This window comes from Cinclus cinclus, chromosome 15 (assembly GCF_963662255.1).
Source record: "Cinclus cinclus chromosome 15, bCinCin1.1, whole genome shotgun sequence".
NCBI classification, from domain to species: Eukaryota; Metazoa; Chordata; class Aves; order Passeriformes; family Cinclidae; genus Cinclus; species Cinclus cinclus.
In genome coordinates, this window is record NC_085060.1 from 4,216,562 (window position 1) to 4,243,151 (window position 26,590).

A 26,590-nucleotide genomic window follows, 5' to 3' on the forward strand; every position below is an offset into this window, starting at 1 on the left:
AAAGGGGATGCAGTCCTTGCATACTGCAACACCTAATTCTTGAGCACTGCTTGTCTCTGTTTTTTGCAACAGTGAGCAGTCCTCAGTGCTGTCACACGACAGAAACATTGCAGGTTATTCACTGATCTTTCAAAGAAATACCTGTCAAACCTAACCTGAAGAAAGGCACATGGGATATATATATCTGCAGAAGGGATAAGAACACACAGAGAGATGGGACAGACTCACCTGTTGACATATACTCCTCAGCACATACTTGGCATAAATATCCAAGCTGGCTGTTTCTACAGTTACTACTCGACCACCAGCCTTCCTGGTGCCCAGCTCATCATCCATGAGATCATCAACACCTCCAGGGTGAGAAAAACCAGAGCCTTTCAGTTCTGCATCTCCTAAAAGGAAAGCACAAGCATCACATAATCAACAACTCTAACCACAAAGCCTAACTCAAAAAACATCTTAACACTCCCTGTGATCAGTGACCTCCCTGCAGCCAACAGACTCAAAGCATGTTTACAGCTACAAACGAGCTACATATTCACCAGAAAATATCTGCTGTGGCCTTCTGCACAGTCAGCATGAACAATGAAACGTGTTTTTCTCCCAATCCCCTGAAAAACATGGTTATAAGTTCAGGCTAATACAGGTACACACCCAGCACAAAGACAGCCTTCAGCACTGCAAAGACTGCTCCATCCACAATACGATTCTGGGAAGCTGCCAGTAAGTGACGGTCACAGGAAGAGCGGATTCCCACAGTGGGTTTGTCTGAAAAGAGGACAAAGGGGAAAGGCAATACTTAGCAAGAGAGAAAGGCACAGGCTCCAGAGCTGCCTGAATTATGTGCCAGCAAATACCATAAAATCCAGCTCAGAGAATTCCGAGGCCAGTTCCTTTCCTAACTGTAACATGGGGTCCATTTAATTTAGTTTCAAGAAGCATAGTGGCAATCACATTGTGACAACTGAACCATGAAATCCAAATGGGGTGCAGAGCCTGTGTCATGAACTCCAAGCTCCAACAGTACCCTAGACCTAAAATAGAGGCTGGATTTAGAAATCTGAGCTATGAGGATACTGGTGAGAAGCCAAGAACAGAGCTTCCTGGAATGTTTCCATCATCACACAAAAAAGGAGTGCTGTAAAACAGCAGCTTCTGGCACCAAGTTAAGAGGCTATACAAAGCTCAAGACACAAAAGAAGAAGTGATCATTACTCTCATTGCTTAGTGAGAGCAAGGCCACCTCTACTGGCTGGTTTCCTGCCTCCAAGAACCTTCTCCCCAATGCCCGGCTACCATGGAGTGACATAAATGGAAGGATACTGTTTTTTGTCCTATGAAGAAAGTGCATCAGGCTTTGCCTGCTTTATTCAAAGCAAGCAGGTTATGATCTCTAACCATAAGGTCTTGTATCTCTCTTCTTGAGGTGCAAGAGCCTTAGTACTTACACAATAAAGAAAGCTCTAGGTTTATTGACTTACTGCTGTCTTGCTGGCATGGGTTCAACTGTGGAGTCTTAAACAGATGGAGTAAAATCCGGCAGGTCAGACGTGCTCCTGGTTCCGAGTCCTGTTCACTGCAGGCTATGTAAAGAAAAGAGACAACTGAAATTTCTTAAGCACCAGGACAACTGACTCTCAATCCAAAAGCTATTCACAGTGCACAGCCCTGGAACAGCCAGCTGAGAAGCTGCAGCAACCTTATTGTATTTACAAATATGGAGCATGTGCAGCAATTAACATGCAAGCAAGCAAACCCTTCAGTATTATCCACAGTGACATGCACTGCATTCTGCTTGCTCCATCTTTCCAACTTCACCCTGTCAAGAGCCTGGATGCTGCAATCCCCAGAGAAGAGATAGGAAGGCTGGTGGCAGAGTAAGGCAGTGGCACAGGTGCTGTAAGCCCAGCTGGCTGCTCTAGCCAAAATGCTAAGCTGAACATGATTATCAGTGGGAGGCATACTGCTGGAGTTCAGAGCTGAGTACAATGGTCACACAGTGAGGCTGATAACAGCTCCCCATGTTCATTTTAGCTCACACACACACTCAAAAGAGCAGGGTAGTGAAAAATCTTAGCACAACTAGTTTTTGCTAGAAATCAAAAGGTCCAGATTTCTCTAAAGCACTACATTCAGTTACTAAGTATACAAGAAGTATTGGAGGTATGTTTCAAAACTATAGAGCTCACCAAGTATGCATTGAGCACGGGCATTTGGGCCAGAACTGAGAGTCAGACAGGCTGTGCAGGGATGCACTTACCAGCATTGAGAAGTGAGGGGATGGCAGCACAGCGAATCAGGTCCTCCAGCAGCAAGCACTGCCGGGCAATGAGAATGGCAACAAAGGTGGCCAAGGAATCATGGAAAGATAAGTCACTGACCTGAAAGAGGAGATCAGCCAATGATCCAAACAGCCTCTCCACCTCATTCCCTCTGTCAGCAATTCCTAGGAGCTGGGGGGCAGAAGGGCCCATACATAACCCCTGCTCAATCTCCACGGTCTCCCCAGGCTGCAACAAACACCAATGGCAGCCCCCGGTACTCAAAGCCCTCAGAGGACAAAGCCTCCATCCCTTGTTCACTTTTGCCTTCTCCCAAGGGATCCCTCCACTCCTGCTTCAATTCCTTTTCCCCTTTTGAATGTTTGCACTTGCATCAACATTGCAGAGGAGATCATTGAAGCCACAGGTCCCATTATTGGAGGAACAGCACAAAGCTTTGAGCACACCCAGCCACTCGGCACTTAGAGACTTGCAGTAGCCAGTTAGCTCAGCACACAGGATAGCAATGTCGTTCACCCTGTTAAATAAATAATGAAAAAGCAGAGGGTCAGCTTTGCTACTCATGCATGCCATCAGGTCAGTGATTTTCTAAGCTACTCCAGTCTTGGCTCCTCCTCCTCCTTTACACCCCAAGATATGGCTACTGGCTTCATTACCCTCACCTAAAGAATTCACTTTCTCAGCAGAACCGTGAAAGCTCTGCCTCTCACCTGTCTGGATCGTGGTGTCCCACACACACGTGCATTAGTGCATTACAGACGAAACTGTAGCGATTGGCTGGGTTTTCATTGAGGCTCTTGCCCAAGTTGGTGTACGTAAAGTTATGCGCAGATGGGTTTTCAATAGTGTCAATCATGAACTCTGGTTCCCATAGCATGTTGGAGTCAGATGGCTCAACATTGCAGTAGATTGTGTTCTTCACCTTGGAGCAGAAGTCACTAAACAGGACAGAAAAGTGATTAGGAATACAAAAAACTAAGTGGCTGCTGAACTCTGATGAGCAAAGACAAACCCTCTCTAGGCAAGAAATGTTGAAACTCAAGATCACTGTGTACCAGTAAAGACCAATACATTGGTTATTTTCTATTCATTCCCTTCTGTGCTTGCATTCTAATACATGTTGAACATTCAATTTATTTTCCACATCAATCAGGACTTCACAAAATTTCTATCAGTATTCCTCTTCTGTGTGGAGGAGACTCAGTTCCTCATAAGTCATTTGAAACCTCTAGTAATTCATCCACTCATCCTCCTTTGAGCCTAAATCCATTACATGCTTTTTGGAGTTTGCTGCCCTGAACCACAAGGCACAATTGTACCACGACACAAACAGGGCCTAATGATGTTCTTTCTTCTGTTCTCCATTCCTTTCCAAACAATACTTAACATTTAATTTGCGTTCTGACTGCTACTGTGTACCCTATGACATTTTCAATTATGCGTCTGTTACAGTTCATCATTTAGTCAACCAGTAGAACATATCCACCACCACAGAGAATTTAGAAAGGAACAAAGATAATCCTACATGCATTATTCTATGTTTAACAACACAGAACTTCAGCTGCCAGTTTATCACTGGGTCACCATCAATGCACCCTACTACAGCAACCTGCAGCCAACTTTATCATATGCTAAGTAACAGTTATAAGTTTTGATATCACCACTCACACTTCTGAGGCATAAAACAGCACAAGCATTAGCAGAGTCCTTTGGAACTCCTCAGTCACTCCTTGTTTTCATGCATAAGTAATTGTTCACCTGCTAGAGGATACTCCCTTTTATCTGTGGCCTTTTACTTTAAAGTTTTGCTGAACAGCTTTTAGGAATTCAGTTAAGACTAGTGCGAGGTTTCTCATTTCTGTATGTATGACAACTCCTTTGAAGAACTCCAATATGACAAACTATGACAACAGCAATCCCTCCTGCTCTCAATTCAGACCAGAGGCAGACTTCAAACACTCTCTGTAGCCAGAAATTTGGCCAGCTGATATCAAAGCAATAGCCACTCTCACAGCCCCCCAACTGGGGGGGTAACACCAAGGGTCAGATGTCCCCACAACATGCCTGCACTGGAAACACTTATAGGGAGCAGGGACTGAGAGAGAATACAAAGTGAAGCACTGTATTGAGAAACAGGGCTGTTGAGAAGAATTACCCCTTCACAGGATCACAAACAAAAAAGCCTGGGAGATCTGTGGACTCTATTTCTGGGCAGCTAAAGGACCTAGTGGAGGGTCAGTTCCCAAGATAAGAACTGCAAAGGACAGACGGCCACAGTATAAAGTAAGCCCATGCGACAGAACCAGGGGACAACATCAGCAGAGCAGAACCCAAACAGCTATCAGAAGCAGGAAAAGGAGTGCGAAGTAGCACGGAAACAAACCCAGAACCAAGCAGAGCAGGTTCAGAAACAGCTCAAGGAGTATTAGAGAGCAGAGAACCACTTTTAAGAAGAACTGCTCAGTCACCAGTTTAGCAAGACCTAAACTCTACATCTATTGCCCAGGAATGGGGTAGGTACAAACCTGTGGAGGTGCAGAGGACTACTGAGGTAATTTACTAAACGATGATGATTTAAGAGTCAAAATTACTCACTGATTCATTGAGAGGATCTCAGGAGCCATCTCATGGAACAAGATCAAAAGCAAAATTTAAGTCAAGGTGCTACAGTGAGCAGTACCCACTGCATCTCAACTGCATCACTCACCTAAAGAGCTCCCCAAATTTACTTTTGAGGTGACTGCAGGAGGTATAAAGGTCATAGAGATAGGCCAGGATACAGCGCTCTGCTGAGGAGCCATCCGAGCGGTTCATGCCATGTTTCACCACCCCACACAGACTGCAGAGAGACAAAAAAAAGTCAGCTGAACCCTCAGACACCAAGCAGCTGCCTTTTAGGAAGGACACAGATATCTGTGCCCCTTATGACCCCCCAGCATATATACTGCTTCCTTACATACAGAGAGGGGGAGATGCCCTTACCCTTCGAAGACCTGAGCCATCTGGTCCTGGTTCAGGATAAGGCAGGAGTGGTAGTGCCGCAGCACAGCCACGATGCACAGGCACAAGCTGGTGGTATAGCTGCCAACAAGGTCGGAGGATTTCAACAGCAGTTCTGCCTCCACCACGCTCAGTTCATTCAGCAACTGCACCCAATGACAGAAAAACCCTTCAACAGCCACAGGGGTAAGTGATGGTCAGAAAGGCAGGAGGCACACAAAACCCACAGTCTACAGGACCTACCAGGAAAGGCACTGTGAGGCACTTTCTGCTTAGGGATGCACCCCAGAACAGTTGACAAAATGTCTCAGGCAGTACAAGGGGCTGTCAGGGCTTAGGTATCAGAGGGTAATTGCAATATGGCCACAGGGAGTTTTAAGCAGCTTGTTTGGTAGTTCTATCCTGCATAAGTCTCACTCTGATATCCTTTCCAGGCTAACAGCCACAATTCCATCAGCTAGGCTTCAAGAGACACCTGGTACAGGCTGCAGAAACAGCAACAGGATTTTAGCAGGATCCAGAAGGCAGCTTGAGCTGCCATGTACCAAGGATCTTTCCAGGGGAGCAAGGTAGGCAAGGTGCCAGGGACAGGCAATCTCTTCCTTATTCAGAACAAGGCCCTGCTGCAACCAGGGACAGAGATGCAATGCAAGTCCTTTGGAAACAAGCCCAAAACCTTTGGAAGAATAATCCTCAGAACAGAACATGTGAGACTATCTCCCACAGAGAACCTATTCCAAACAGCTGCAGCCCAGAAGCATCACAATGACCATATAATCTGACCACTTCCATGACACAGGTCAGAGGGTCACCAGTGATGACCAGAGCAGGCCAACTATCACAGCACAGATCTGCTGCCTCTCAGGTGGATGAACCCTCCCCAGGGAGCACATGAGCACACTGCCCTTACCTGGATGGCAAAGTCTATAAGACCACTGATATTGAGTGAATACTCCATCAAGTCAAATATGAACTGCACATGCTGTACCAGAGGCAGGTGGTATGACATTCCCAAAGCAAAGCTGGTGATCTGTTCCAAGACATTACGAGATACCTGCAAGTGCAAGACAACACACCGTCTATCTCCCCTTCCAGAAGCCCCCATCAGGCTAATCTCTTTCCAGGAAGCTACTCTCACCAATACAGAGAGACACAGCCAGGGCCCAAGAAGGACAGCAGTTTTCAAATTTTCATACCTGAGATGTGACTTGGTGCTGATCAAAGTGAGAAAGATGCTGGAACTTTGCAAAGATATCTTCAGCTGTTGGGAATGCTTCTGGCTTGCTCTTTTTCCTCTTCTGGCCTTCCTCCCCACCTACCAAAGTTGAAGACATCAGAAAACAGTATTAGGCTGGTTTCCTCACCAGAGGATTAAACATCAGCCATCAGCTTCTGAAAGTTCCCCAACAAGATCAGCCCCTGTCATGAAGCACAGGCAAAAGGCCTGAGTCCTAGACCTTAAGTTGATAAGGACTATCTATAATTTAAAAAAAAAAAAAAAATTAAGAAATCCCTACCCTAAGAATGACAGTAGGGCAAACATCAAGTTTATCCCAAATGAAAGTACTCCTTGGAGTATCCTCCTGTCTTGATTTGGAGATATACCTATTCTCTGATGAGAACAGGCATTCTAGACTGGAGATACTCACCCACAGAAGTTTCTTTGTCAAAGCACTCCACATTTTAAGGCATCATCTTTTTACCACATTTTAAGTTGCCTTTCAGGCATCAGACTAAGAAAGAAAAATTGCAGCCAGATTCTCAGCTGTTGGACCTGACACTTTCTGCTGATTTTGACCCAGCTATCCAAATTTCCTATCCTATGCATTCAGCACATGCCTGAAGTGTAACAGCATGATACATTTAGCCAAGTCTTTGCCAAATATGCATTGGCAAAGTATTTTCTGCTTCTTGTACAAGGATCTAAATGCAAGAATAAATAAAACATGAAAAGACAAAGTTTTGGCCAGGGTCTCACTCTGAACCTTGTATGACTCAATTCTCCTCTGAAGACAAGTTAATTAAACAGACATTGCCAGCAGGAAACCAACTGTCTTACTTGCTGGTTAGTATGTCTGAAAACAGAGCACCATTCCAGACTCATTCGCTACTACCTCTTACCAGACACTGTAGATTGTGTAAAATCCTTTCTCTGTGATACTCCAGACAAGGGAATCAGCCAACTGGAAAGACACTCTTACTTCAGAAAGGAGTGTCTCAAGCTCTACTAACCTGTTTCTGCAGTGCTCTTTCTGTTTAAGACTTTTAGAATGTCTTTGGTTATTTTCTTGATCGTATGTCGAGCATCGTCCCGTTGTTTTCCAACCCCAAAAAGAACTACCAGCCTTTGGTTACACTCATGACTGCATGACTCCTCCTGGGGAACCAAAAGAGACAGCTGCATTAGCAACTACAAGGCTGAATGGTTTAATCTTGTGCCACGCCTGGATCTCTGAAACAAAAAAGAAAACCTTCATCTCAGAAGTTTCTCTGGGAGTAAGCAAGAAACCATCCAGAAAAGCAGGACTGCTCCTTATCCAGCCACAACATGGAGAGACAGCAGCCTCATGACAAGGGCAGCAACAGGGGAGCAGTTAGGAGCAGGTCTTGTACCTGAGGAATAGGGAAGTGTGTTGCATATTGGATGTGACGAGGCTGGTCATACAGGGATGCTAGCATTCCTTCCACAGACTTATCCTTCAGCACTGTCTTTGCTTCCTTTTCAGGATCTGGCTTTTCAGGGGAAGGGCTGGCTTTAGATTCACAATGCATTGGTGGAGAAAACATCTGGGGAGACATAAGAACAAGAAAAGGTAGTTAGGGAACATGGTCATGCAACAGTAAAGATTGCTGAAGAAATGTACTTCTGCTCAGGCCTAAAAAGGAGTAGGAAAAGGAAGGTTGGGAAAACAGCCAGTTCTTAGGGCAAAAACCAAGGTAATGTGCTAAGAGACTATTCCTATTTTTTCTTCTGGTCCATATTGTATATTAAGTTAAACACAACAGGAAATAACACAATAAGAGTAACAAATTCATTGCTTAGAATTTTGGAATCAGCAACTTCCACAGAAGTGAGGATCCTGGGAAAGTATATAGCTTTACATCACATCTGCCTGACATGTACTTTTGAAAGGTCAGAAATGGCTGGATAGATGTAGGTACTCAGGCATTTTTCAAGCACCATGAGTTAATTTCACTACTGAGTGCTTCAAAGTGCTCCGCATCCATGAACTATGCCCACAGATATGAAGAACTGCAAACCTGAAGAAGTGATGAAGTAATCCTACCACATGGTAGGATGAAAACAGACTAGTGTCTTCTCCTAGGATCAAGAAAACCTCTGCAACTGGTCACTCCCAATCTGATGCCATCATGGTAATTCATTTCCTATGTAGCCCACTTCCTACCCTACACAAACACTGGGCTGGCAGTAGCCAGAACATAAGAGGTCCCAGGAACAACCGGGACTCACTCTGCTCTGATGAACACCAACCTACGTAAATAGGTTATATGGGCCTTTTACAATGTGAACTGCCTTACAACCCAGCCACTTCCAGCAGATACACAAAAGCAAGGTACATGCTGTTCCTGGGCTCACTACCACACTTTGACCCTACTTACTGAGTAACAGGTAGGAAGTGCTGGGACGTACCGAAAAGTCTGTCTTTTCCATGTCATCAAAGAGCATGCTGGGGTTGTGGTCAATGTCCATGGGCTCTGAAAGACCTGTGTCCTGGGAACAGACAGAGCAGCTTTACATCTCAGTGATGCATCAGGGAACAAGAGATTATTTGTTGACTGTAGCACTGATGTCCTTGTTGGACAGTGACAACAATATGCCACCACACCCATGGTGCCTAGCAAGCTGGAGCCTGATACACCTCAAACATTATGGAGAGGCCCCATGTTATGCTGCACTGTATCAAGCCATGCAAGATTTTCCTATCTATTCTTCTGCAATCGGCAGGTCCTTTCCAGTCACTTAGAACATAACCTTAAATTGAAATGCTAAGGAAACAGACTGGGGGAAGGAAGAGCAGGGGCCAGCGGTACATCCTCCAGCAGGTAATAGCAAGGAGGCTGGGAAGCTGGTAAAAACAGGCAAGCACAACACAGGGATGTACAGGAGGGCCATGGTGCTTGTACTCTCACCTCCAGCTTGATGCCACTGCTTCCCTCTGTCTCCTTCCTGTCATGTTCCTCAGCAGGGTCATCAAAGGGTGAGGGAGGGCGAGGCCCATGAGAATCCATGGCAAGATCACCCCGGGAGATGAGTGTGCACATGTAGATGTTGTGGGAGAAGACATCATGTCGGATTAGCTCACAGAACAGCAGCACCAGATTAAAGAACTCCACCTTCTCATTTTCCTTCCCAGGATCAGCTGAAATGACAGACAGCCAGGACTATCAGAGTAGTTCTGCACCACTATAAGCAACACCAGCTACCTAATCTAGGGCAAGGGAAAGCATTTCCTGATATGTCCACACAGTGACTGATACACAGTTCTGAGATAACAGCAGATAAAAGCAGAAAGTTCAGTTTCAAAACTTAGCAATTAAGTAAGTCAAAAGCTCTCCAGTGTCACAGCCCAGACACACTGGACTTTAGCCTACAACTGCTATTCCTGGCTGTACAAACAGTTGCCTATATCATTCAGACCTGCTATCCTATCCCACTTAACCTGTCTACAGAACTTTCCAAGAGAGACAGAGCTCTGTCACCATTTAAAAACCTCCCTTTAGTTCTCAGCCTGAAGTAATTCCTAATTAAACTCATTTATCCTTGGCCAATGTTCTGTTAACAGAAGTACCTCTGCATCATCTTTCTGTCATCTGGCCCTGCAAGTTGCTTTTCCTCCCTCTCCACGACAAGTTCTGAATTGCAAGGAAGCCAGATAGAGAATTTATATACCCAATACCTAGACACAAGAGAACTGCACACAAATTCAAAGTTTGCAACAGAGGGAAAGTTAGAAACTGGGAAAACACGAGTTCTTATTTACATACTTAGCATAGGAGCTTGAGTGTCAAGGAACTGCATAAGGACATCCTGAAAGACAGGAGCGCTGGCTGCTGACAGAGAGCCTGAGGAGATGGAGCCCTTCTCATCCACGACTTCAGAGTCCCCACATCTCTGCAGAAACAGGAAAAAGGACCAACTGCTGACACAGAAGAGAAACATCCTATTCATATATCTCAAGAAAGAAAAATTCTCTTGAAGACTTCTATCTTGCTCTTATAAGCAAGCCACCACACAGGTTTCTGTAAGCTACTGCAGTCTTCAAGTATGTCAGCACTTCTGCACTGCAATCAGCTGCCCTCAAATGTATCCAAGAAATGGGATATGCATCATCCCACAGGCTCGTTTATGACCTACATTGGGTCAGATGGAGCAACTGCCATAATTAGCAGCATCAGTGACAAGAGGCACTGTGCTGATCAGCCTTTGCCCGTCGGTGTAATCGGAGTTAGGTAACCTCTGCTCTCCTTTACTGCTCCCAGCCTTCCAGGAATAAGGACCTACCTCAGCCTCAATCTCTGCTTGACGCTTCTCCAGAAGTTTGGCCACGACCATGGCCCTGTGGCGCCCAGCACGTTTGTAGCTGACAGCCCACTCGCACAGCAAAGCCACCACTGCATCATCATCTGGGGAGATCTGGGGGGACAGAAGCGCTGCAGTGAGAACCTGAACTAAGCAGAAGAGGGGAGCAGATGTAACAGTGGGTCTACTCCTCATGGAACAGCCTGAAGATTGCTACGTTCCCCTCCTAACAGGAAGGAGAGATGTCAAGCTAGAGCCCTCCTGTTTTGATTCCATTTTGCAACATGAGGTCCACAGCACAAACAAATCTCCAGACTGACTCTGCTTCAGGAAATCATCTCTCTTCCAGCAGCACATCTATAGAGTGCTAATCACAGCACTGAGTAAAACTCAACTTCTTGACACTCTCATACAAAAGTATGCAAACAGCCAATCCTGCAGCTCTTTCAGAAACCAATGCAATAGTAGATGAACTATGGTCCTACACATAAATACATTACCTCCCAGGCTAAGAGGAACCTGAACTGTGAGATCCCAGGAATCAGCCAGCCCAAAATGTGACCAGGCTAGTACTGACATAACAAGTCCATAGAACCAATCCGGTATGCAAACTGATGTCTCTTTATCAGTGAATTTTCCCAAGCTTACAGGTATTTGTTGGACTTTCTAGAGCACAGAACCCCCCTTTCTCACTTTAGTACCTCGCTAACAAGGCTGCATGGAATTCTTTACAATGAAGATCATGTCTCTTGGCCAAGGGCCACTACCTAGTCAGCTCTCTGCAGACACAGGACAGTAACAGTGGGATATAAAAAAGAACACAGTCACATCCAAGACAAGGGGCCAGCAGCAAAGTCCCAGAGCACCTCATGACTGTCTTTGGTTGGACCCAGCCCAAATATCCTGTTATACAAGGAATCCAAAGAGTTGCTGAAGTCAGATCTTTCAAAGCTGTGACTGTCCAGAACTTCTAATGTATGCAAGACACGGCCAATAGTGAAACCTAAAAGAGAACAGAAAAGAGAAATGTGTATTTGGCACCTGGTACAACAGACTCTAGAGCAATACCAGATGCATTGCCAAGGTCAGAATGGCCTACACCTCGTATCAAGACCAGTTACACAAGGAAGAAAAGATGGGTTGTAGCTGTAGGTGATGCTCTTCTAAGTGGAACAGAGGGTTTGGACCCTTTATCCAAATTCCAAATGGACCCTTCTCTAAGGGAAGTCTGATGCATTCCTGGGACCCAGGTTAAGGACATGAAGTCATGAAACTTCCTAGCCTGGTATAGCCCTCAGACTATTACCCGTTACTGGCTCCCCGCACAGAAGGAGATGAAGTTGCAAGTGTAGTTCAAAGAAAATCAAAAGGGACTTCAGGACCTTGAGACCAACCATTAGCAAGATACTGTGGAAGACAAGTTATTTTCTCTTGCATCCTTCCAGTTACAGGCAATGACACTGGAAGAAACAGATGGGGCCAGTCTATTAACACATGGCTCCATGGCTGGTGTTGCCACCAAAGTACTGTTTTTTTCTGACAATGGGAGAGCTTTACACAGCACCAGGCATGCTGGACTGTTCAGCGTATGAGAAACTGGTTGGACAGTCACATCCACATGGTAGTCGTCAAAGGCTCAGAGTTCCAATGCACATCAGTGACAAGTGGTGACAGACAAAGATCAAGTGCACCCTCTCAGCAAGTCTGTTGATGACACCAAGGTGAGTGGTTTGGTTGACAGTCCTGAAGGATAGATGACATCCAGAGGGACCTGGACAAGCTCAAGCAGTGGCCCATGGGAATCCCATGAGGTTCAACAAGGCCAAGTACAAGGTGCTGCACCTGGGGCAGGGCAATTCCAGTATGGGATTGGACGAACAGATGGAGAGCAGCCCTGCAGAGAAGAACTTGGGGACGTGGGGGATGAGAGGCTGGACATGACCCAGCCACGTGCACTCACAGCCCAGGAAGCCAAGTGTGTCCTGGGCTGCAGTAAAGCCCTATGGGCAGCAGGGGAGGGAGGGGATTCTGCCCCTGACAACACCCCAGCAAGATCAGCCTCTGCTTCACTGGTCAGACCCCACCTGCAGTGCTACCTCCAGCTCTGGGGTCCCCAGCACAGGAAGGACATGGACCTGTTGGAGTGAGTCCAGAGGAAGCCACCAAGTTGATTAGAGGGATGGAACACCTCTCCTAGGAGGAAAGGCTGGAAGAAAGAAAAGGCTCTAGGGTGAGCTGTCACCTATCACCCTAAGGAGGGCTTACAATAAATCTTGAGAGAAACCTTTTACAAGGACAGGACAAAGGGGAAATGGTTTTAAACTGAAATAGAATAGATTCAGACTAGCTGTTAAGAAATTCTTCCCTCTGAGGGTGGTGAAGCAGTGGGATAGGTTACCCAGGGAGGTTGTGGATGCTCCATTCCTGGAAGTGTTCAAGGCCAGGCGGGATTGGTCCTGAGCAACCAGATCTAGGAGAAGGTGTCCCTACCCGTGAATTGAGACCACTTGATATTTAAGCTCCCTTCCAACCCAGACCATCTTATGATTCTATGAGAAGTTTCTGTGAGCTCATTGCTTAGGCTCATTGCTCAAGGAAAGCTGTATGAGTCAGGCAGGGGTCCACCCAGCTCAATATCCTTACTCTCACTGTGGCCAACAGCAGATTTTAAGTGAAAGTATCAGAGCACAGCACAGACAAGAGTATAGTTCCCTGGTAAATATTTCCAGCTTCCAGTAACAGAAACTTCCCCTATATATAGAGAAATGGACCGTTATAAGGTATTTGCCCTGTAAAGAAAAAAAAGCCACGTCTTACTGCTGACAGTAAATACAAACAGCAGTAAATAGGAAAAAATCAAAAAGAACAGCCAGAAATGAGTTTACAGATTAGCACATGGATCGGGGGAGAGAAACTTTAACCTATAGCAAGTTACCTGCTGTGGTTTCTTGGCACTTGTCAAATGACCAGCGAACCTCCACAGCCTGGCCGCGTTCCTTTATCTGCTGCTCAATTTCACGCAGCTTTGCCCGAACCTAGGAACAATGGACTTGGCTAAACATACAAAAGCATACCTCAGAAGTCCTATGAACAAAATTATTAGAAAACAAAGAGATTAACAGCAATTCTACTTTAGGTTAGATTTTGCCCATCTTCCAAGGACATCACTGTCTGGCTTATAGCAGAATGAGAGCACTTAATTCCTAGGGAGTGAGACAGCACCTCCAGATGTGCTTATCACACAACATGAAAAGAAAATTCAGAATGAGCTAAGATACAGTTGTTCTCCCAAACCACAAGAACTCCCTCTTTCTGAAGGCTGCTCACCTGCTGTGTAAAGGCTGAACTCCCCCCTGGCATGGGCAAGTTGGATGGGGCTATAGGCAGGTGGTCCAATGGAGAGCCAGTCTTTATCCTGCTATCAGTCAAGGAATAATGCCACACAAGGGCACTTGGGCAACACAAAATTATACTCTGCAACAGAGAGAAAAGTCAGTATCACTGAGCAAATTAAGGTCAAAACAATGAAGTTACATTTTTACAGAATTAACCACTACTTTATCCTATTGCCCAGACACTCATTATCCTCTATACAGCATATTTACTGTCTGGGTGGGGTTTTGGGGTTTTTTTGTTGTAAGCTCTGAAGGACACTTTGGATCATACAAACTCACACCTCCAACACACAACCCAACCCTCATGGTCCAGAAGCAGCATTTACATTAGTGACTTACAACTCCCATCAAGTAAAGTCTGAGAAGGAATACAAGGTAACAGACCTAAATTAATTATACCATTTCGTTTGACAGTCACAAGTCTGATTATCATAGCAACAATACCATGCTATACACATTCTCATTCTTGTACGCTCAATTGAACACAGAAAAACTTTACTAAACAATTCCTATTAAATTCCCCTACAGTTTCTGCATCACAAAGTTGCTTTAGACACTTAAACCAAAGAATCTCCTTGAGAGCATTTCAGCAAAGGTTAATTATGGAAATTCTTAGGAATGCACCTGTTTCCACTGAGACGTCCTAAAGATCAGACCATCATTAACTAACATCAACTTTTTAAGCAGGTTGTGTCCAAACTCCAAGTCAGCCAAACCTTTGAGGTGCACATGCTGATCTATTTCCCCTAAATTAAGCTCCCCAAATATAAGATTTTTATATTAAAGACGTGTTTTATCACATAGAAAATAAAACCCCCTCTAAACTTCTTCAAGAGAAAGCAAACAAGAATTAGTAAGAATGCATAGGGTTCATTCATAACCCTGCACTGCTCTCTAACCCTTGCTTCTAGAAAGATCCTTACTTCTAGTCAACTGTACTATAGGAATTTTCTTTCTCTCAGAGCTGGCTAGCTGCTTCTTGATCCTGTCAAGGCTTCTTTTTCTCAAGTGTCTCTTTTGAGCAGCAGGTTCCCAAGCTTTGTGCTCTCTTCCTCTCCAACTCCTGCTCCATCCTGTACTCTCTGGAACCTTCTCTGCTTTAACAAGTCTCTTCTCCCCTGGAAGAAACAATCTCCACTCCTTCTGCATGGATCCACCTCACCTAAGTTACTCTCCTCTTGGAGGAGAAAAACACAATCAATCATGAATCAATGCACACACTGAACAGAACTTGCCTCTCTCTGACATGAAGACAGTAAGGACTGAATCCCACAGTGTCACAACAGCACCTGTTCTTCAAACATCTATCAGAAAGGCTTTGGCACACTTGCCCTTTTATTGCAATGTAACATTTAATCAATCCCACCTATAAAGATTATGAGTTTAGAGCATTTCCTTTTCACAGCCTGCTACCAGTCCTTCTATAAAGAAGGGGCTCTTTTCTTGTGTGTGCTGTTCGGTTGTGGTGTGTTTTTTTTTAATTTTTTTTCTGTAATTGTTGTTTTGATTTGGTGTTATTTTGTTCCTTTTTTGTTTTGTTTTTTTTTCTTTTGTTCTGTGGGAACTCTTTTTCTGATGAGATGTTTGCTTTTAAGAGTTGAAAGCATTTTCATTGCTGGCAGAATTTCCTTTCCTGGATGACAAACTGCTATTGATATACACAATGGGTAATAACCCTTTCTTTCTTTCTCATCCCTTCTTTTGTAAAGCTTTCCCAGCCATATGAGGTAACTGTGAGTACAGGAAAAGGCTCTATTCCACCCCATTTTTCTTATGCAAGTCAGTCAAGGGCACTGCTACAACACCAACATCTGACAAAAGCTCTGTAACACATCAGCAAAGATAATAATGGTTTGATTTTTCTGTACTTAAAAAGCTGCTGACTCAGACTGTAGTGATTTTTCTGTGATGGCAAACACATTGTCCCTGTTGACCCCAGAATCATCATCACTTAAACCTACCTGAAGGATGCAGCTGAGCCCATACACCACTGGCCGGTGCTGGGGGCACAGTAATAAGTCGCTGAAAGGGCTGGGAGGAGGATTCCCTGCAGCTGGCTGAGGGGTGGGAGTTGAAGGAAGAGCATTCCCTGTCTGGGCAGACAGGATGTGTGGTGGGTGCCCACCAGCACCATCCAGCTGCATAGCAAGCCTGCGGGTGCAGAAGTAGGCCAGACGTCTGGACAGGTACGCAGACTGCACAAACTCTCCAGAGTACTGCAGGGAAGATGGAAGGAGGAGCAAACATCCTTGTCACAAGGAACACAAGAAAAAACCCTGACCTTCCCAAAGTACTACACTGTGTGACACTGCCTTGAAGACGCCCTTCGTTTTTACAGAAAGCTCCTCAGCATCATGGATCACCCACTGGTTACTAAGCATCAGAAAAACCTTTGAAATGCTCTCTGGCAATGACTTAATGTATAAAAATGTACCCACACCCAGCCTTCCCAGAGCTTCAAAGGTTTGCCCAGAATCTGTTGCAAGAGAAAGAAAGAAAGAAAAAAGGAGTTTCCATTTACTGCTGCACAATCAGTGGAAGTATCACAGCTGTGGTATGGGCAGGGATTACCAAGTCAAGTGCAGGGAAAAAGGGTAAAGGAGAATTAAAACTGGAAAAGAGCAGAACTAAAAAGACATCCTTGCATGAGCTAAGAAGGATGCTTATAGGGACACTCCCCTGGTGTTATTGGTGAAAAATTATTCATTATCCCCTTAGGCAATAGGAAGGGGATGGCCAAAGCAGAAGTCAGCACTCTCCTAAAGCAAGCTGAGAGTGTATTTCTCACCCGCAGCAGCAAAGGAAGGAGCATTTTCAGAAATTCATCTTCTCCTGACCGTATCTTCTCAAAGCATTCGAGGACCCATGTCAGGAATTCATGCCGGTCCAGCATGCCATCCTGCACACAGATAAAAGCAGAGCAAATGGATGAAAGTTGAAGTAACCTCCACTAAGGTAAGGCAGAGCAGCAGCAGCTTGCACTCCAACAGTGGAAATAACCTGGAAGTTTTCACAGTTCTGTGCTACCCCTGCCCTATTACTGAGCTCAAAACTGCATCTAGTCCTAGTGATCTATTCAGAGAAAGAGCATTTTGCAGAAATAAATCACTTGGCATCCACTCCCCTTGCCCCCCTCTGCTGACACAGACCCAGCAGCCCCTGCCAGTCCCCCACCTGGAACATGAACATAGCCAGTTTCTCATTGTAGTCCCACTGCTTCAAAGCCTGTTCCACCTCTTGGGGCATTGGTCCTGATGGTGAACCACAGCCTTGCCCTGGGAGCTGTCTGTAGAACTCTGCAATTTTCTGCAGCTGCTCTGACAGGTACTTGGTGATGATCTGTGTCCATTCTGGAGAAAACAGGTTAGCAGTGAGCACTGTGGCAAAGAGGATCAGTAAAGAACACAGACAGGGGAACTCTTCTAGACCACAGCAATCTGGAGCAGGCCAGGATGCAAATGATGTTGGATCTAGTAATGCTTAATGAAAGTGGAAACACAGACAGGGAGGAACATACCAAAATTCTCTGGGAAATGTACATACACACTTGGGAAGTAGTTCATCAGTCATCACTAAATTGCAAATTCACAGTTCTTACATGGTAAGAAAAAACAGGTTAGGCAGCAAAGGAGCTCAGTAGAACTTAACAGGGAGAAAGAAAAGTAAGGCCCCCAGGAAGCATTTATGGCTGATAAGACTTATTTTTCAGTACACTTTCACAGGTGGGCCTGTTGTTCAGACACTTACTCACACCAGAACCCAAGGACTTAACAGCAGGAAACAACTTCATATAGATTTCCATATGGATTACTTCTTACTAATCAAGAACAGGCCTAGAAGGAAACAGCTGTGATGGACAAACTCAGTGCTGCACACAGAGTGCTTACCAATGAAGGGATCAATGACATGACGCTTTTTCACCTTCGTTTCTGTGATGGCAGCATAATAGGCACAAGTCATTTTGATGAGCCACGCTGCTCTCATCACTGGCACAGTGTATTTTGCCAAGTAACCAAAAACCTCTTCCTTCTTGCTAAAGATAGGCACCTGTAATGAAATGGAGAGGGAAAACTGAGCCAAGCACTTAGAATAAGAACTGAAGCATCTTAAGCAGCTATACCTGCAACAGGCGTGAAAAAGGTAAAAAGGGAACAGAGCAACACAATACCTATACCTCATAAAAACCTATACCTGCTGCCAAAATTCACCTGTGGTCAGAAAGCAACAGTACCAGAGCTGCATTTCAGTATAAACAGAAACAAAACAAATTGAAAGAAGACAGAAAATGTAACTATGTCACTGTAAATCCATGCCCTGAGTCCTGCAAACACCTTGTGCTCCAGAGAAAACATAAAGAGCTATGAAAGATACAGATGAAGGACTGAGTCAGTAACAGAGTATCTGCCACACTCCTGTGAAGACAAGACTCTTCACTTCGTATACAAAACCGAGTGGTTACAGAAGTCTCACAATATCATGAATACTCAACAGAAGTCTGTGAGAAGCAGGGAGCTGAGTACATAGTAGGAAGGAATTCATTTATCCAAGATACAACATAAGAGGATACCAGTGAAATTAGCAGACTGCAGGACTATAAACCAGGAAGCAATAACACATCACAGGGAAAAGTACAGCTTTGGGACTCATTTCCACACAATACTCTGGGAAGCAAAAGTATGTGTGTTTTCACAGAGGAATGAAAAAAAATCACAAAAAACCAGGCCCATTTTATGGGTATCTTCAAGTCCCTGAACTGTTTCCCACATTCTTCCCAATTACTCTCTGATGTCTCAAAGTCAGACTACTTGGCTACTGACAGTCACTCTTTCACATGTAAGTTCATGAAAATGGATGGAGTTCATTGCAGGACAACAGGGGAAAACCTTGAAAGGTTAAAGCTTTCACCATGACCTCAGGAAATTGACAGCCAAAATGCAAAAAAAAGGACTAAGTTATAAAGACTCAGATTCCGGGAACATCCGATTATTTTTCCCCAGGAATGACTCAGACCATTTTGCAACTGGGAGTTATTTTTCCACAGTGCATACCAGATTCACAAGACCTCCCCTGAGAGAGAGCTATCTCCCTGGCTATCAGGCCTGATAAAATGCCAGAGTGAGACCTTTCTTTCATACTCTACAGAATTCACAGCTATAAAGGAAATATCTACCCCTAGACTCCAGGGCATAGAAATACTGAAGCCTGACCAAGACCACGTGATAGCACACATACTCTCCTCTGCTGAAAAGCAGAAACACCTCATTGCAACAGAAGTCTGGGAAGTCATTTAGGTGATTGTTTTCAGTAATTCTTGCTATGATTTCTGAGAACTTGAGAAAATCTCCACAAAAGAAATGTCCTAATCTAAACAACAGATCAAAGGCAACAGTAGCAGCTCTTCTGAAAAACAACGGAATGTTAAAATAAATCAGTCGTGTCCTACAAGCCAAAAGGCAAAGCTGAACACACCTATAAATAACAGACAAGAGACCAGTTCTCAATGTGCTGATGACTAAAGTCAGGGCACTACAAATCCTACATCCACTCTTCAAGCTGAAGGCTTCACAAGATGCATAGGTAAGAAACTTCTCCCAACAGTAAAGACCTTCAGAAAACCTCCAGAAACAAGCATAAGATTAAATTCTCTAACCTGTCAGGATGCTTCTCCTGTAACATACCTTCTTAGCAAGATGAGTGAGGGGCTTAGTTCCAGCCAGATCTGTGAACCAGTTGTTTATGGCACTCTGAGAACGTGCTGTCACCAGCCAGAAGTTATCCTTCTGATTCACCTGGGGTTTCCGTCTCCCTGTGTCAGGCAGGGTGTTGCACCGCAGCTTTTCTGCAATAATACTGCTAAAATTGGAGCTGATCTGGAGAAAAAAAAAATCAATTACATTTCAGAGTTCAAAGTCCTGATCATTGTATTTAAAATATTATTTACCATTCCTACCAGAAGTCTCACCCGTATCAACTTTTGAAACACAAAATAACTGCCAATAATTCCTTTGTTATACTTGCAGAGATGAATGCATCTAGACAACTCAGACAATAGTCAAGCAGGGACTCAAGCTGAGATGGACACAACCCTTTAAAAATACTTGTCAAACCAGACAGAAGGCTTCTCTGACAGAAGTCAGACAAGGAAAACAAATATCCTGTGCTTATTGATTGCCTTCCAACCCAGGTCATTACTAGTTGTTTTGTAAGGAAGTCAACATCTTGATTTCAGAGACTGGAAAAATGGAGTTGAAGTCTATTATATAACTCCCATTTTTAAACTTCCAGATGTTGCAAGAAATCGTAATTTCCTTTTACCATGGCCATAATGTAACCAAACCAATAAGAAGTTTCCCTCTCCTACTATCATAGCCTGGTGCTTTAATTGCAGGATTTTAAGAGTCCTAGATACGGGCTTAACAAAAACTGCAGTCACAGACCTGCCCCTAAGACGAACTGAGACAGACAAGAACCCACTCTCTCAGAGGTGGGACACAGTTCTAAATGAAAGGAGAACTTGGATTCTACTGAAACAGAGGTTCAAGTCTTAAAAACACCCATACAAAAGGGAAAGAGCTCCTAGTTCTTACACAGGTTAGGAACGAGACCCAGGAGTATCAAGGATCCAGCAGCCTGCCCTGCCAAACCCGCCCCTCGACCGTCGGGACGTATCTCACCTTCGCCGGGTTGAAATTGACATTTTTGGCACTGCCGTGCTCGTCCCCAGAGACCGCCGGCTGGTTATTGAAGCCTTGCTTGACATTCAGCGCAGTCAGCTCATCCTGCGGGGGACGGACGGTCAGCAGGGCCCGGCACGGCCCCTCCGCGCCCGCCGCCGCAGCCTCTGTTCCCACAGCGGGGGCTGAACAAGAGGAGGCCCGGCTGCTCCCCCGACCGCCCCCAGCCCTCGCTACCAGGCACCGCCCACGGCAGCGCCGGGACACGGGGACCGCGGCTCCCCCGGCCTGGCCAGCGCCCCCCAACCCTTGGGGACCCGGCGGGACGGGACCCCCTCGCCCAGATCCCGGCCCTCGCGCCGCGAACCCGGCGCTTCCTCAGGTCCGGCCCCGACACAGTGGTCCTGCACCCCGGGTCCACCCAACACGCCCGGCTCCCACCTCCTTCTGCTTGGGGTCCTGCGGGTACACATCGGGCGGGCCGAGGCGCGGGCGCTTGAGCGGGCGGTGCTCGTAGCTGAGGACGCCGAAGGCCGCCATGGCGGGCCGGCCGGGCGGGGGCGGCCGGGCCACAACAAGGGCCGCCGGGGCCGCCCGCGCCTGCGCGCTGCGCGCTGCGCCGGGGCAGGTGGGCGCCGCCGAAGCCGGGCCGAAGGAGAACGGAGAGTCCCGAGCGTTGCCGGAGAGGCCCGAGTGTTGGCGAAGAGTGCCGAAAAATTGACGGAGAGGCCCGAGTACTGCTGTGACTGGACTGAGGAAAGACGAAGAGCACCGAGCGCAGCCGGAGAGATCCGAGAGTAACCGGAGGTAGCCGAACGTCCCCGAAGCAAGGACGAGCGAGGACAAAAAGATCAGAGTACCGGGAGGGCCCGAGCCCGCTACGAAAGGAGCCGAAAAGTGCCGAAGAGGGACGGGGCAGCCCGAGGGGCGCGCGCGCGCCCCCCGGCGGAGGTGCCGCGCCGGTGGCGTGTCCGCACAGGGTCACGTGACGCACCCGCCGACCCATTCGCCCCCAGCCCTGGCTGCTCCTCGGCCCCGGTATCGGGGCACCCCCCGGACCCCGGCCACCAACCCCCCCCGGTGCGGCCATCAGCGCACCGGCGACAGCCCCGGCTGACACCGGCTGTACTGTCACACACACGAAACCCCGCTATGACTTTCTCCCTGCAGCCGCCCCCTCCGACTGCCTCAGTGCCCTCAGTGATGCTCCTAGGGATCCAGGCGGGCTGGGCGTTGGGATCCCCATTCCAGCCATGCTCCTGAGGCAGCGCAGTGGCGGTGATCCCTACAGCGTGAACCATGGGAACACAGAAGGATTAATTGAGAGGTCCAAGAGGTGTGAGGTGTGGAAACTGACAAGAAGGGTGATGCAGTCCCAGTGGGATGAGCCGTGGGGTCTCAGTGGGATGAGCTGTGGGGTCCCAGTGGGTTAGCTGTGGCATCCTACTGGGATGAGCCATGGTGTCCCAGTGGGATGAGCTGTGGGGCCCCACTGGAGTGAGCCATGGTCCCCACAAGGTGGCCCATGGGGCAGCACGTAGGGAGGGCCCCCTGTGCAGGCGGTGCCCGTGGGGCAGGAAGCAGTGTGGTGCGGAAGCCAGCAGCCCTGGGCGAGGCTGTTTGCACGCGTCCCTAGTCAGCAGCCCCCATGGCGGCTCCTGGCACCCTCCTTGTGCCTGTCCTCCTCTTCCTCTGTGGACCAGGTCCCTACCCTGCTGCTGCCCATAGCCATCCAGGTAAGGAAGAACATGGGAAGGTCCACGGGCCCTTTTTGTGGTTGGGGCTGGGGAATGGAGATCCCAGTGATGGCGGGTGAGGACAGGATGTGGGGCTGTGTGGGCTGGCGCGCTGTTGTGGAACACACCGGGAACTCTGCAACCCCTGATGTGTCCCAGGACCTGTAGCACTTACATGGCCCCTTGCAGTGGGGCTGCCGGGAGGGTCAGGCTATACCAGGGAGTCCTGTTGGGGGGTTTCCTTGGGCCCACTGCAGTACTGGAGCATTTGTGACCCCACCAGCCCCCTGGCTACTAGTCCTGCAGCACTCCTGCCCCATCACTCTACTGGCAGATCCTATTGGTCTGTGCTATGTGTGGGTACTGGCCAGGATAGTCAGTGAATCTGCACCAGCTGCCCTTTCCTTCCTGGTCACCTCAGTAGTGCTGTGCACAGGAAGGGGACAGTGAACAGAGGCTTTTCTTTCCACCTGGTACTCTCATCCCTAACACTGTTCTCTGAGAAAAAATCCACTCCTTGTCTGGCCATCAGTAAAACAATAGCTTTCTGTGGAAAAAGCCCCTCTGTATCGCTGGACCTCCTGGGCTGGTGGGAAGGTACCTTCCATCCATCCCCACATGTAGAAACAGCCTGTTTGCTCCACTGTGTTACATTACAGCCCAGGAAAGCTCAACTCTGGCTTTCTCCTGCCCCTGCAGTGCTGGCTGATGAGTTTGTTTGGTTCACACAAAGGGAGGCTCATAGGGATATGCAGAGATCTGGCATGTGCCATGTCTCTCTGGTGCATGCCTGGGCCCTGGCACAGCCACCCACCACTGCCATGCCCAGCAGTGTCTGTTGCTTGCAGGGGTGGAGTGTGTCCTCTTCAACGAGGAGTACATGACCTGCATGTGGGGGAGCAGAGAGATGCCCACAGTCAACTACTCCCTCTTCTACTGGTAGGTGGCCCTGCCCCTTGGCCAACCCTGCAGCAGTGTCCAGCAGTGGGTCCCTGTGCAGGGGGGCTGCTGCCAGCATTGCTGGTCCTGCATCAGGCTGCTCCTCCTCCCCAGGCCCAGGGTTGGGCAGGCTCTGTCTCCAGGGCAAGCAGGATGGGATGTGCTGGGGAGAGGGATCCTGGCGAGAGCTGGGGCATGTGAGGCCTTGGGGAATCTTGGTAACCCACTGTGGCACAGGTACAAGAATGCATCTGACAAGGAGGTGGAGTGCAAGCGCTACCTGCAGGACCAGGGTGTCAGGGTCGGCTGCTACTTCGAGCAGAACGAGCTCATCCAGTTCCAGCCTTTCCATGTTCTCGTCAATGCCAGCGTTGGTGGCAAGACCCTGGAGATCCCCAGCAAGCGCATGGAGCTGCAGGACCTGGGTACAGAGTGGTGGGGGAACCCCCCCCTCTCCTCTGCAGGACTGTGGGTTCTCAGAGCTCTCCTGTGAGCTCCCAGCTGGCAGTAGGGCCACTGGGGCGTGAATGGGGCCAGACCTCACTGGGCATTACCTGTCCCTTGCAGTGAAACCAGAGGCACCTGTCAACCTGACCATCCGCAACATGAGCAACAATCAGTTGCAGCTGACCTGGGTTTCCCCATACCCCAAAGAAAAGTGCCTGGAGCACGCTGTCAAGTATAAGAGCAACAAGGACACCAGCTGGACGGTGAGAGCCCTGGGCACAGCACTCTCGTGGCTGTGCCTGGGGGTGAGCTGTTCACCAGCCTCTAAGGTGGTCCCAGCCAGCAGCACAGGGCTCATGTCCATGTCTCTGCAGGAGCTCTCAGTGAATGGAGATGTCTTCTCCTTGCCCAGTGTGGACTATGAGAAGTCCTACACCTTCTACGTGCGCAGCAAGATCGACAAATACTGTGGCAGAACCCAGTTCTGGAGCGAGTGGAGTGTTCCTGTCATCTGGGGCAGCAACTCCACCAGCAAGGGTATGTTCTGAGGGCTGCAGTGGGATGGGACGGACTGAAGCATGGCAGGGCTCAGCAGGCAAGACATGACCAAGAAAGTAGAGAATGGCCTGAGGCAGCAGCTGTAGAGGCAAGACCCATCTGGGCATATGGGGTGCCAGCAGCTGCATCCGTTGTACTTCTGGCATCAAAACACCACCACCAGCGGGACCTGCTGACTTTTGCCAGGGGTTTCTTAGCACTGGAGGGCATTGCTGGGCCAGGACAAGGTCATCAGCTAGTTATGGTGATAGGATGGTAGGGCTTGGGGACAGGCCCCTTCTCCATCCTCTGCTCCCAGCTGAGCCCTGCCATAGCCATCCATGAAGGGGCCACCTGCAGGCCCACCCCACTGCCATGGTGGTGTGCTGTCTGGGGATCAGTGTCACCCCTGCTCTTTCCAGGCACGATGGAGGAACAGCTGTACTGGTTTGGGATCCGCACGGTCTTGGTCCCCATTGCCTCCTGCCTGCTCCTGCTGGTCCTTGTCATCCTGCTGGTGCGCATGGAAAGGTGAGTGTGGGGAGCTGACTGGGGGCAGCAGAACTGGGGCTCTTTCCCTCTAACACACCTCTCCTGCACAGGGTATGGGTCATCCTGATGCCCCGAATTCCCAACCCCAGCAAGAATTTTGATGAGCTGTTCATCACTCACAACGGCAATTTCCAGGTAAGGCAGTGCAGGCAGTCCTGCCCTGGGCTCACCCCTGCTGTGTGGGGTTGGGGCAGGGCTGGGTGGCGGCTCCTCTCACCCTGCTCTACTCCCTGGAGGAATGGGCTGGAGTCCCCAAAGACGTCGTGGAGAGCTTCAAGCCCAACTACAGCGAGAACATCTGCTATGTGACTGAGCTTCCACCCAAGGACAGCCACGAGCCCCTCTGGGACAGCAGCAACCATGCACCACCTCCAATGCCTGGGCCCCCAGCCGCCCCCAGCGAGCACAGCCCCTATCAGAACAGCTATGGAAGAGTGTGACATGCTCCTGCATTCCTCATTCTCCACAGTTTTGCTGCCCAGACCTTACTGCTCCTCAGGCCCTGCTTCCCTGCTCCTGCCATGCCTCTGCCAAATGTCCTGGATCTTGGTTTTGCTTCCTGCCAAGTCCCCCTCGCTGCTCCAAGGTGCCCACAAGCACATCCAGGGATGTGTCCTGATGAGTGGGCAGCTGCAGCTGAGTAGGCAGGGGCCACTGGACAACTGATGGGGACACACAGAATGAGGAGTCCCAGGGGGGCCAAGTGTGGAAAAATAAGGAAAGGTAGGCAAGAAAGATTGTAAACATGCTCAAGTGCCTTACAGCTGATGTAGAAAAACACATAAACCATAGTCATCGTTGTTTAGCTTTGTGTGTTCAGTAAGTAGAATTCTGTGTTTAGATAAAACAGGCCTGTGATAGACTTAGTAGCACCTTATTTAACATACTTTAGATTCCTGGCCTGCAGTGGGAAAGATCAAATCACAGTGGTAAACCACAACTGCAGAAATCCTTGATACACAGGCCAAAACAGCAGCTTCAGTGATTCTCTAGGGTGGACCAAGATCCACAGTGCCTGCATCACTGCTTTTTGTGCCTCTGCCTGGGTGCTGCTTGAGGGATCCTCCAGTTGGTGAGGTAATGAAAAAATAAATTTCCTCTTTGGCTTCATCCATGGTTTTGTGGTTGTTCTTGTGTCCTGCCTGTGCTGCCAGCAAGCCACTGTGTCATCCTGGCAGTTCCCCCAAAGCCTCACCGCTCCTTTGCCTGTGTCCTCAGTTTCCAGTGGCAATAAAGATCTGCCCACCAGGGGTTTGCCCAGGCTCATCCTTTGGGGGCAGATCAGGGCAGGGACAGTAGGACTGTCTCAGGGAGGCTCACAGTGGCAGCATGTTCATCAATCAACATCAAACACATGGATGAGTTCTCTCCTGGCTGTCTTACAGGGCTCCCTGCACACTTGGGTGATGTGCTATAACCTCACTGGGCAGTGGGCTTCACTCTGGGCTCTCCAACCACTTCTGGGGCCACCCAAAGCCCCCAGCTA

The 26,590-nt window shown here is 48.0% G+C and overlaps 2 protein-coding genes across 8 annotated transcripts in view; one reads left to right on the forward strand and one right to left on the reverse strand.

The window, feature by feature from the left end:
• The window catches only part of MED12 (mediator complex subunit 12), a 35,954-nt gene extending 14,465 nt beyond the window's left edge, over positions 1-21,489 (reverse strand). For all 7 annotated transcript variants that reach the window (XM_062502636.1, XM_062502632.1, XM_062502637.1 and 4 more), the window contains exons 1-26: positions 21,335-21,489; positions 20,894-20,998; positions 19,898-20,089; positions 18,107-18,266; positions 17,394-17,569; positions 17,008-17,118; positions 16,181-16,435; positions 14,152-14,298; positions 13,760-13,859; positions 11,691-11,827; positions 10,807-10,938; positions 10,290-10,416; positions 9,435-9,664; positions 8,935-9,015; positions 7,896-8,069; positions 7,515-7,659; positions 6,479-6,597; positions 6,193-6,336; positions 5,265-5,428; positions 4,990-5,121; positions 2,993-3,220; positions 2,655-2,799; positions 2,261-2,381; positions 1,482-1,583; positions 655-768; positions 229-392 (exon numbers count right to left, since the gene is read on the reverse strand). In XM_062502636.1, the coding sequence (XP_062358620.1) occupies positions 229-392; positions 655-768; positions 1,482-1,583; positions 2,261-2,381; positions 2,655-2,799; positions 2,993-3,220; positions 4,990-5,121; positions 5,265-5,428; positions 6,193-6,336; positions 6,479-6,597; positions 7,515-7,659; positions 7,896-8,069; positions 8,935-9,015; positions 9,435-9,664; positions 10,290-10,416; positions 10,807-10,938; positions 11,691-11,827; positions 13,760-13,859; positions 14,152-14,298; positions 16,181-16,435; positions 17,008-17,118; positions 17,394-17,569; positions 18,107-18,266; positions 19,898-20,089; positions 20,894-20,998; positions 21,335-21,433 (3,804 nt within the window). In that variant the 5' untranslated portion in view covers positions 21,434-21,489. The remainder of the gene's footprint in view (positions 1-228; positions 393-654; positions 769-1,481; positions 1,584-2,260; positions 2,382-2,654; positions 2,800-2,992; positions 3,221-4,989; positions 5,122-5,264; positions 5,429-6,192; positions 6,337-6,478; positions 6,598-7,514; positions 7,660-7,895; positions 8,070-8,934; positions 9,016-9,434; positions 9,665-10,289; positions 10,417-10,806; positions 10,939-11,690; positions 11,828-13,759; positions 13,860-14,151; positions 14,299-16,180; positions 16,436-17,007; positions 17,119-17,393; positions 17,570-18,106; positions 18,267-19,897; positions 20,090-20,893; positions 20,999-21,334) is intronic.
• A 1,052-nt stretch (positions 21,490-22,541) lies between these two features.
• On the forward strand, positions 22,542-26,145 carry IL2RG (interleukin 2 receptor subunit gamma). The gene is made up of 8 exons (XM_062502854.1): positions 22,542-22,629; positions 23,478-23,568; positions 23,806-23,993; positions 24,136-24,278; positions 24,390-24,552; positions 24,900-25,083; positions 25,155-25,239; positions 25,341-26,145. Exons 1-8 carry the CDS (start codon positions 22,542-22,544, stop codon positions 25,542-25,544), a joined length of 1,146 nt encoding a protein of 381 aa, XP_062358838.1. The 3' UTR covers positions 25,545-26,145.
• Positions 26,146-26,590: the final 445 nt, after the last annotated feature.

Excerpts from the sequence above, each read along its gene's own strand:
- IL2RG (XM_062502854.1), top strand. The coding sequence starts at position 22,542 with ATGGCGGCTCCTGGCACCCTCCTTGTGCCTGTCCTCCTCTTCCTCTGT. Across the intron at positions 23,569-23,805 it reads AACTACTCCCTCTTCTACTG|GTACAAGAATGCATCTGACA; the intron begins GTAGGTGGCCCT and ends ACTGTGGCACAG. Across the intron at positions 24,279-24,389 it reads ACAAGGACACCAGCTGGACG|GAGCTCTCAGTGAATGGAGA; the intron begins GTGAGAGCCCTG and ends ATGTCTCTGCAG.